At 36.5% G+C, this 11,066-nt stretch overlaps 1 protein-coding gene across 2 annotated transcripts; it reads left to right on the top strand.

Annotated features, from left to right (window-relative positions):
- The first annotated feature begins 1 nt into the window (after position 1).
- On the top strand, positions 2 to 10,570 carry LOC130438216 (pregnancy-specific glycoprotein 22-like). Of its 2 annotated transcripts, none has more exons than XM_056770049.1 (5): positions 2 to 138; positions 4,191 to 4,529; positions 8,929 to 9,267; positions 10,111 to 10,215; positions 10,314 to 10,570. In XM_056770049.1, the coding sequence occupies exons 2-5, from the start codon at positions 4,202 to 4,204 to the stop codon at positions 10,343 to 10,345; spliced, it is 804 nt and encodes a 267-aa protein (XP_056626027.1). In that variant the 5' UTR covers positions 2 to 138; positions 4,191 to 4,201; the 3' UTR covers positions 10,346 to 10,570. The 2 variants fall into 2 exon arrangements, with proteins under 2 accessions (XP_056626027.1, XP_056626026.1); XM_056770048.1 differs by lacking the exon at positions 2 to 138 and adding an exon at positions 3,999 to 4,102.
- The last annotated feature ends 496 nt before the right edge of the window (positions 10,571 to 11,066 follow it).

Raw genomic sequence — 11,066 nt, 5'->3', positions numbered from 1 at the left:
GGCGGAACATTTCATTTTGTTCTGCCAATCAGTAACGCCCTGACAGTGACCGCGCCCACAGGTGACGTAGACAGTGTTCCGTACACTTTTTCCGCACGCCAGGGACCCCTACTGAGTTGTTGACAGACGGACAAGCAAGTTAGTGTGATGATCATTATACAGGTGTACTCAAGCACGCTGAAAAAATGACGTTTATTATCCTACTTTTTTCTATTACTGTTACTTAATCCAGGGATTTCCAAATTGTGATCAGGGGCCCTCCAGAATGTTCTAAGAGAAAATTCAAGAGAAATATAAAGATAAAAGAAAAATGACAAAGTAAATATCTTAATTTTTATTTCTAAGCGAAGAAAGAACATATCTAAGAAAACACTCCAAAAACATTTAATCCTGGATTAAGTAATCCCTGTTATTTAATCCAGGTGTATTTGTCAGAGTGTGAATTGCATTTCTAATAGAAGTAGTCGACCTTCCGGGAATCATTGGAATACTCTTTTCAACATACTATAGTGATTTTGGATATATTAATTCTACTTTCAAACACTATTATGACAGATAGTATGCTGAATGGAACGCAGGGAATCTTTTGGTTGCACTACACCGCTACTGTTATAAAAGTAGTTGAGCTATCCCCAAACTCCTGAAAAATCTAGTTAACTGCTCCCCAACACTGACTGTTATCCATATGAAAACACATTTGATATAGAAAGATATTGTAAGAGTAAAGTTCACATAAATATTAAATATGAATCAAAAAGATTTCTTCATTAAATGGTGAACACATTGTATATTAATAACAAGAGGATTAAACCTCCTCACACATATACAGCAGTATTTGATGTGATGTAAACTTTTAACGATCTCTCATTACTTCAATGATTTAATGTTAACTTTCAAATGACATGAATTTTATTCTCACTCAAACACAACCACCGACAAAACTCCTAATCTTCAATTTATAAGAGAATGAAATAACAATCTGTCACATTTCAATTGTGTCTTTCATATTCATTCCTGTATAGAAGAGTAGTGTGTTATACTTGTGTACTGTGATGTACTCATGGTCTCATCATTGAGTTCTAAACAGCTGTTACAGTAAACAACAGAAAACTGATATTAGTGTTTGTTGAGTGATGACCTTTGCTTTTGTTCTGGAGAATCAAGTGTTTTCAGACATGTAGTTTTAGTTCATACTGAATGTGACATTTTCTGTTGTGTACGGCTGCAAGTTTCTCAAAAGTGACCGAATGTGTGAGATGTGTCTAGACATTAAGTGTAACAGTAAACATGTGGTTTAACACATGAACAACACGCTGCTGCACATGAAACACTTTTCTAGAGGCTTTCTTTTCACTTGCTTTGATGCATTTCTCAGATCAGAAATGAAATAACTCAGCGATTAACCTCCATATCATCTAGTTACATCAGAAAAACACTTTCTTAATATTTTCTACATTTGCACATGTTTTGGTACATTTATGCATTTCTCTGCTTTTTTCTACATTATCATTATACCATACTTTCCTGTGGCTCAGTGGTAAGACCATAGGTCATGGGTTCGATCCCAGGGGATTGCATATAGTCAGAAAAAAAGTATATTACAATGCAATGTAAGTCGCTTTGAATAAAAGCGTTTGCAAAATGCATAAATGTGAATCAATATCAGGTTGATTTTGAAGCATGGTAGCTGGTTTGTGGTGGTTTAAACTGGTCCTGAGCTGCTTAAACTCCTAAACCAGCTCAGAACCAGCACAAACCAGCTACCATGCTTCAAAATCTACCTGACCAGCAAATGCTGTCTTTTCCAGAGGTTGGTCTGTTTGAATACTGGATTCTGATTGGCTGGAATGTGTGCTTTAAAACTGTTTAATGCAGGTCGTTCCAGTCAGTTGGATCAGATTTAAATGAACTGACGAGAATCTCTGTCTGTTTCACCTTTCTGATCAAAAATGACACTGTAAACATCAATAACAGCTATAACTTGACAAATGACCGTGGTATAAGTGGGATAATCCACAGCTAGCTGTGCGTTAAATAATTTTAATGTACGACATGGAAGCAAATAAGAGACCTAATGTTTTGAAATTTAACAGCCTATGAATACTTGATTTTGAATTATTTTACTTTGGAAACCATGTATCTGAATTTATTTGTTTCGAATTGACCTCTATGAAATTTAAATATGAAAATTCTTGATTTCCAATTTAAAAACCTGAATTTAATGCTCACAAATTCAGATACAAAAAAAAAAATTACAGAATTTCAGATAAAATACATTCAGATTGATCAAATTTGATTGCTCTTATTCAGATCTCAAATTTCAAGTTAATACTTTTCAAAGAAAACATATGTCTAATTCGACTGCTCAAATTCAGATCGAAAAATTCAAGTTAAATATTCACATGGTAACATCCGGGCTACCCAGGATAGGAAAAACAGTTGAGCCCAGAGCCCGTCTGCAATTGAACCGAACCATTGAACCGAACCATTGAACCGAACCATTGAACCGAACCATTGAACCGAACCATTGAACCGAACTATTGAACCGAACCAATGAACCGAACCATTGAACCGAACCAGTGAACCGAACTATTGAACCGAACCAATGAACCGACGTCGGGCGGCCTATCAGAGCACGACAACCTGACTGTCTGTCATGATCCAAGAAGAAGTCAAGGCACGGATATTAAACCTGTTAAGAAGATGACTTCTAGGGAAAACGAAGGCGCTCTGGTAAGTTTGCTGTTTATGTACAATCAGACTCTACAGAACAAAAGTATGTTGTTGCTAATTATTTTTTGGAACTATTATTATTATTATTTTTCGACATCGGTTCGGTTCATTGGTTCAGTTCATTGGTTCAGTTCATTGGTTCTGTTCATTGGTTCGGTTCAATGGTTCGGTTCAATTGCAGACGGGCTCTGGGCTCAACTGTTTTTCCTATCCTGGGTAGCCCGGATGTTATCATGTGAATATTTAACTTGAATTTTTCAATCTGAATTTGAGCAGTCGAATTAGACAGATGTTTTCTTTGAAAAGTATTAACTTGAAATTTGAGATCTGAATAAGAGCAATCAAATTTGATCAATCTGAATGTATTTTATCTGAAATTCTGAAAGTTTTTTTTTTGTATCTGAATTTGTGAGCATTAAATTCAGGTTTTTAAATTGGAAATCAAGAATTTTCATATTTAAATTTCATAGAGGTCAATTCAAAACAAATAAATTCAGATACATGGTTTCCAAAGTAAAATAATTCAAAATCAAGTATTCATAGACTGTTAAATTTCAAAACATTATGTCTCTTATTTGCTTCCATAATGGAGGCCAAGAACCACCTGATGTGAGCAGAGAGTAATTGTGTCTGTGAAGTGAAACCCTATGATGTACTTTAAAGAAGTTCATCTGTGTGTCTCATTATAAAGTCTATTACTGGAAACTTTTCACCATTAGTTGCAATAATACTTCCTCTTTCTCATAAAACTGTCAGTGCAGTGAGACCAGTGTTGGGTAAGTTACTCTGAAAAAGTAATTCATTACTAGTTACTCATAACATATTCAATAGTGTAATTAGATTACTGTCCAAATTACTCTGTCCAAAAAGTATTTAGTTACTCAATACTAATGACTTTCTATATCCTACATCGACCTTGATTAGTTCAGTGATTCAAGGAAAGACATGAAACGGCTCCTTTAATTCATTCAAATAAATAATATTATTAACTGACCAAAGTATTACAAATTTGAGAATTATACATTTAAGCACAGATTTTAAAGTAAGACTTTGATTACACTATTGCACACTCATATATTTCACAAAGTATTTAGTTTAATTACATCAAAAGTAACTGTGATTAAATTACAGAAAACATGCGAGTAATCCCTTACTTTACTTTTTCCACGGGAAAGTAATTAAATTACAGTAACTACTTACTTAGTAACTAGTTACACCCAACACTGTGTGAGACACACATCAGATCAGATCAGAGAGAGACAGAAGTGAGTTGACTGTGTGTAGTGTTGTGTAGTGTTGTGTTGTGTGATGTTCAGAGTAATGTTGTTGATGTTTGGACTGATGCTGCTGATGTTCCAGATGATCTCATGTGAATGAAACTCATCTCATCAACATTTAAATATCACATGTTTGTTGTGTGTAAATCAGCTGTGGTGTTGTGTGTTTGTGTTGTGTAGGTGAGGATCAGATGTGCAGGTTTAATCAGACAGAAATCTGTTATGCAGTTCTGGGACACAAACTCTCTCTGCAGATGGATCCAGAGTCTCAACGCTATGACGCAACATTAAAACATCACAAAACAGGCAACAAAACAGTTGATCCAACATGTAAAATTAAAAATGACAAGATAAAAGAGAATACTTGTGATCTTTACAAGAGCAGATCTGATGTCATGATCAGTAATGGTGCTGTGATTATAAATCATGTGATCAGAGAAGATTCAGGCAGATACACAATAGTACTTACTGACTCGACTGGCTCAGAAACATCTGCAGAACTTCAGATGAATGTTAAAGGTACAGTAACTCTCATATTCATCATCTCTCTTCTTCATAAACAGCTCTTTCTGCACAGTGTTCACTGCATAGTGTTTACTGATAACAAAAGTAAAGTCTGAAGTGTGTCATTCACTGAGCGGTGTACAGTTATCATCTCAGAGAGAAATAAAGTTATCTTACAGGTGTTCTTTAGGTAGATATGTCATATCATGCATTTATGCATTTCTCTGCTTTTTTCTACATTATCATTATATCATGCTTTCCTGTGGCTCAGTGGTAAGACCATGGGTCATGGGTTCGTTCCCAGGGGATTGCATATACAGTTGAAAGAAAAAGTATGTGAACCCTTGGGGCTTACTTGGATTTCTTCATAAATTGGTCATAAAATGTGTTCTGATCTTCATCTAAGTCACAACAATAGAGAAACACAGTCTGTTTAAACTGATACCGCACAAACATTATACGTTTTCATTGAACACAACATGTAAACATTCATAGTGCAGGGTGGAAAAAGTATGTGAACCTTTGGGTTTAATAACTGGTTGACCCTCCTTTGGCAGCAATAACCTCAACCAAATGTTTCCTATAGTTGCAGATCAGACCTGCACAACGGTCAGGAGAAATTTTGGACCATTCCTCTTTACAAAAGTGTTTCAGTTCAGCAATATTCTTGGGATGTCTGGTGTGAATCGCTCTCTTGAGGTCATGCCACAGCATCTCAATCGGGTTGAGGTCAGGACTCTGACTGGGCCACTCCAGAAGGCGTATTTTCTTCTGTTGAAGCCATTCTGTTCTTGATTTACTTCTAAGCTTTGGGTCGTTGTCCTGTTGCATCGTCCATCCTCTGTTAAGCTTCAGTTGGCGGACAGATGGTCTTAAGTTTTCCTGCAAAATGTCTTGATAAACTTTGGAATTCATTTTTCCATCGATGACAGTAATCCGTCCAGGGCCTGAGGCAGCAAAGCAAACCCAAACCATGTTCCCCTTTCCACCAAATTTCACAGTTGGGATGAGGTTTTGATGTTAGTGTGCTGTGCCTTTTGTTCTCCACACATAGCGTTGTGTGTTCTTTCCAAACAACTCAATTTTGGTTTCATCTGTCCACAGAATGTTTTGCCAGTAGTGCTGTGGAACATCCAGGTGCTCTTTTGCAAACTTCAAACGTGCTGCAATGTTTTTTTTTGACAGCAGTGGCTTCCTCCGTGGTGTCCTCCCATGAAGTCCATTCTTGTTTAATGTTTTCTTTATTGTAGATTTGTCAACAAAAATGTTAGCATGTGCCAGAGATTTCTGTAAGTGTTTAGCTGACACTCTAGGATTCTTCTTCACCTCATTGAGCATTCTGCGCTGTGCTCTTGCAGTCATCTTTACAGGACAACCACGCCTAGGGAGTGTAGCAACAGTGCTGAACTTTCTCCATTTGTAGACAATCTGTCTTACCGTGGACACATGGACATCAAGGCTTTTAGATATACTTTTGTAGCCCTTTCCAGCTTTATGTAAGTCAACAATTCTTGATCGTAGGTCTTCTGAGAGCTCTTTTGTGTGAGGCATGGTTCACATCAGACAACGCTTCTTCAGAACAGCAAACTCAAAACTGGTGTGTGTTTTTTATTGGACAGGCCAGCTTTAATCAACACATCCAATCTCATCACATTGATTGGACCCCAGGTTGGCTGACTCCTGGCTCCAATTAGCTCTTGGAGAAGTCATTAGCCTAGGGTTCACATACTTTTTCCACCCTGCACTATGAATGTTTACATGTTGTGTTCAATAAAAACATGAAAACGTATAATGTTTGTGCGGTATTAGTTTAAGCAGACTGTGTTTCTCTATTGTTGTGACTTAGATGAAGATCAGAACACATTTTATGACCAATTTATGAAGAAATCCAAGTAAGCCCCAAGGGTTCACATTAGATTAGATTAGATTAGAATCAACTTTATTGTCATTACACATATACAAGTACAGTGTAACGAAATGTAGTTTAGGTCTAACCAGAAGTGCAATTAGCAAGTGCAGGATATACAGTGTGAATAAATACAGAATACAATATTAGGAAAATACTATACAATGGGCATGTACTATGAAAATGTGACAGTCGGTATGTACTATGAACAATATAGACAGAAGGCTATATACTGTGAACATTAATGTACAGGTGGTTATGAACAGATAACAATATAGACTATACAATAGTGCAAGTGACTTGAGTGTGCATTAGTTACAGACATTAGCTATTAAAGTTACAGTGCAATAGATGAGTTGATGCGGTTATTAAAGTTACAGTGCAGTACATGAGTTATTGAAGTTATAGTGCTGAGTAGATGCAGTTATACATTTACAGTGCAGTAGATGAGTTAATGCAGTTATTGAAGTTACAGTGCAGTAGATGAGTTAATGCAGTTATTGAAGTTACAGTGCAGTAGATGAGTTAATGCAGTTATTAAAGTTACAGTGCAGTAGATGAGTTAATGCAGTTATTGAAGTTACAGTGCAGTAGATGAGTTAATGCAGTTATTAAAGTTACAGTGCAGTAGATGAGTTAATGCAGTTATTAAAGTTACAGTGCAGTAGATGAGTTAATGCAGTTATTGAAGTTACAGTGCAGTAGATGAGTAAATGCAGTTATTGAAGTTACAGTGCAGTAGATGAGTTAATGCAGTTATTAAAGTTACAGTGCAGTAGATGAGTTAATGCAGTTATTGAAGTTACAGTGCAGTAGATGAGTTAATGCAGTTATTAAAGTTACAGTGCAGTAGATGAGTTAATGCAGTTATTGAAGTTACAGTGCAGTAGATGCGTTAATGCGGTTATTAAGGTCACAGTGCAGTAGATGAGTTAATGCAGTTATTAAAGTTACAGTGCAGTAGATGAGTTAATGCCCTTATTAAAGTTACAGTGCAGTAGATGAGTTAATGCCCTTATTAAAGTTACAGTGCAGTAGATGAGTTAATGCAGTTATTAAAGTTACAGTGCAGTAGATGAGTTAATGCCCTTATTAAAGTTACAGTGCAGTAGATGAGTTAATGCAGTTATTAAAGTTACAGTGCAGTAGATGAGTTAATGTAGTTATTAAAGTTACAGTGCAGTAGATGAGTTAATGCCCTTATTAAAGTTACAGTGCAGTAGATGAGTTAATGCCCTTATTAAAGTTACAGTGCAGTAGATGAGTTAATGCAGTTATTAAAGTTACAGTGCAGTAGATGAGTTAATGCAGTTATTAAAGTTACAGTGCAGTAGATGAGTTAATGCAGTTATTAAAGTTACAGTGCAGTAGATGAGTTAATGCAGTTATTGAAGTTACAGTGCAGTAGATGCGTTAATGCGGTTATTAAGGTCACAGTGCAGTAGATGAGTTAATGCAGTTATTGTAGTTATAGTGCAATAAATGAGTAGATGCAGTTAGTTATGCAATAGATGAGTTACAGTGCAGTAGAGAAGTTGGTGCAGTTATTGAAGTTACAGTGCAGTAAATGAGGTAATGCAGTTATGAAAGTTACAGTGCACTAGATGAGGTAATCTAGTTATGAGAGTAGTCCATTAGTGCAAATTAGCATTCAGTGTAATATTCCTGGTGTGCAAGTGAGCAGTATAGAGTGCAAATGATGCTGTGTGTGTGTAAACAGTCCGATAGAGCAGATACATGAAGTACTGGTGTGTACAGTTCAGTCATGAATGGCAGCCCTGTAGTGCAATGTAAACAATGTAATAGCAGCATTACACTTAAAGTTATGAGGGGTAGTGGAAACGTATAATGTTTGTAAAGAAAAACACATACTTTTTCTTTCAACTGTAGTTAGAAAAAAAAGTATAGTACAATGAAATGTAAGTTGCTTTGAATAAAAGCGTCTGCCAAATGCATAAATGTGAATCAATATCAGGTTGATTTTGAAGCATGGTAGCTGGTTTGTGGTGGTTTAAACTGGTCCTGAGCTGCTTAAACTCCTAAACCAGCTCAGAACCAGCACAAACCAGCTACCATGCTTCAAAATCTACCTGACCAGCAAATGCTGTCTTTTCCAGAGGTTGGTCTGTTTGAATACTGGATGCAGCAGAGAGTAATTGTGTCTGTGAAGTGAAACCCTTTGATGTACTTAAAAGAAGTTCATTTGTGTGTCTCATTATAAAGTCTATTACTGGAAACTTTTCACCATTAGTTGCAATAAAACTTCCTCTTTCTCATAAAACTGTCAGTGCTGTGAGACACACATCAGTTCAGATCAGAGACAGAAGTGAGTTGACTGTGTGTTGTGTTGTGTTGTGTGATGTTCAGAGTAATGTTGTTGATGTTTGGACTGATGCTGCTGATGTTCCAGATGATCTCATGTGAATGAAACTCATCTCATCAACATTTAAATATCACATGTTTGTTGTGTGTAAATCAGCTGTGGTGTTGTGTGTTTGTGTTGTGTAGGTGAGGATCAGATGTGCAGGTTTAATCAGACAGAAATCTGTTATGCAGTTCTGGGACACAAACTCTCTCTGCAGATGGATCCAGAGTCTCAACACTATGACGCTTATATACAACATCTCAAAACAGGCGACAGAACAGTTGATCCAACATGTAAAATTAAAAATGACAAGATTAAAGAGAATACTTGTGATCTTTACAAGAGCAGATCTGATGTCATGATCATTAATGGTACTGTGATTATAAATAATGTGATCAGAGAAGATTCAGGCAGATACACAATAGTACTTACTGACTCGACTGGCTCAGAAACATCTGCAGAACTTCAGATGAATGTTAAAGGTACAGTAACTCTCATATTCATCATCTCTCTTCATAAACAGCTCTTTCTGCACAGTGTTTACTGCATAGTGTTTACTGATAACAAAAGTAAAGTCTGAAGTGTGTCATTCACTGAGCGGTGTACAGTTATCATCTCAGAGAGAAATAAAGTTATCTTACAGGTGTTCTTTAGGTAGATATGTAATCACAAACAGATAAAATAGCTGGTGACTCAAATGCAGCAGAGAGAGAGAAATAAAAGTCAATTTCACATTTTATCAAGACATCAGAAAAAACATCCACTGTAGGCTTCTAGAATAAAATTAAATGAATTTGTCATATGTGTCAGTGGTGAAATATACTAGCAGATGATGTGTCTTCAATGATCTGACATGTGGATTCAGGAGGTTGAGGTTTGGTCCATGTGTCCAATCAAGTTGATATTTCATATATAACCATCATAGAGCATTACTCTAAACTACTGAACTGGTGAGACTTACACATTTACTCACACAACAGCAACAAGAGATCACAACATGACAGAGACGATGACCGGATTGTGATTTACAGAATCAACGACTGTCACTGTGACCTCAGCACTGACCAATATCATGGTTGCACTATTCTCTCTGACAGTAATCTCACCTTCACGCAGTCATAACAGAAGTGTGAGTGTTGTGCACACAGATTTCATGTTGAATTAAGACCTACAGTCGGTGTTCAACTCTGATCCTCAGACCTGCTTTATTGATTAGAGCTGAAAGTCTTAAGGACAGGAATAGTTAAAAAATACTTAGGATATGAAGATAAGATGATAATCAATCTTATGATGATGTGTGTTTGTGTGCTTGTGTTTGTGTCTAGATTCAGGGTCAGTGGTGTTTGTGATTGTGTGGAGTCTTCAGATGATGATTCTGTTGCTTCTGTTGGGAGGTTTTCACATCTACATCAGAAACACACACACATCAGGTGACAAACACTCATGATCAGACACAAATATGAACATTGTGATGATGATGATGATGATGATGATGAGGATGATGATGAGGATGATGATGTGTTTTCAGGAGGGAAACTGGAAGAAGATACTGCTCTGTAGATCCAGTCTGAGAAGAGTGATTTAAACAACAGCGTCAAGAGACGGCAGCAGATTTCATCAAATGCATGAGAAATGATTTCATAAAGATTTTTGTACAGATGAATAGAGACGCAGGTCACTGTGTAGTTAAAGGTTGTTTAATAAGTGTGTGTTGATTATAAACAGATGGATCTGTATGTTCATACACACCTACAGTACAGCAGTTATTGACATTTTGAAATAAAAGTAAAAGAATTCATCTGTCATACACTTTGTGTTCTTTTACTTCATGTGGGAAAGAGTGACGTGACAATGAAGACCATCATTATATCATTACTCACATGATTTGTTTCTTTTAAAGTGTTAACTGTATCGTTGACTAATTATATCCTAACAGCCCATAAATTAATACTATGTTAAAATGAGTTCAGTTGAAACACAATGTTTTGTATCTAGCCACACAGACATGCTGGATTTTCATGTTTATTGTTGACTTTACTTAGACAATGACAATAGGGTTTACTGACACACCTCCCAAAACATCACTCCAAATGAAGGGAACAGCTTTTATTGCTCTTTCTACCAAGTGAATTTTAAACACACACATTGTCATGATAACCACGGGAAGACATGGCGTGGGAACCCAAATGCAGGCAGACACAGACGGTAAAGGTGGTAAAGGGTTTATTTTACAAATAACACTAACACAACAGGCAAAACAAAAACCCACGAGGGGGGAAAC

Source organism: Triplophysa dalaica, chromosome 16, assembly GCF_015846415.1.
Source record: "Triplophysa dalaica isolate WHDGS20190420 chromosome 16, ASM1584641v1, whole genome shotgun sequence".
In the NCBI taxonomy this organism is placed as follows: domain Eukaryota; kingdom Metazoa; phylum Chordata; class Actinopteri; order Cypriniformes; family Nemacheilidae; genus Triplophysa; species Triplophysa dalaica.
The sequence above is the reverse complement of the archived record's forward strand: the minus strand, read 5'-3'. Positions and strand labels throughout refer to the sequence as shown.

What these genes read in the sequence shown, in the direction of transcription:
- LOC130438216 (XM_056770048.1), top strand. Translation starts at nt 4,042, where the DNA reads ATGTTCAGAGTAATGTTGTTGATGTTTGGACTGATGCTGCTGATGTTC. An exon ending in GATGTTCCAGATGATCTCAT is followed by an intron (nt 4,103 to 4,190) that starts GTGAATGAAACT and finishes TGTGTTGTGTAG; the next exon opens with GTGAGGATCAGATGTGCAGG. An exon ending in ACTTCAGATGAATGTTAAAG is followed by an intron (nt 9,268 to 10,110) that starts GTACAGTAACTC and finishes GTTTGTGTCTAG; the next exon opens with ATTCAGGGTCAGTGGTGTTT.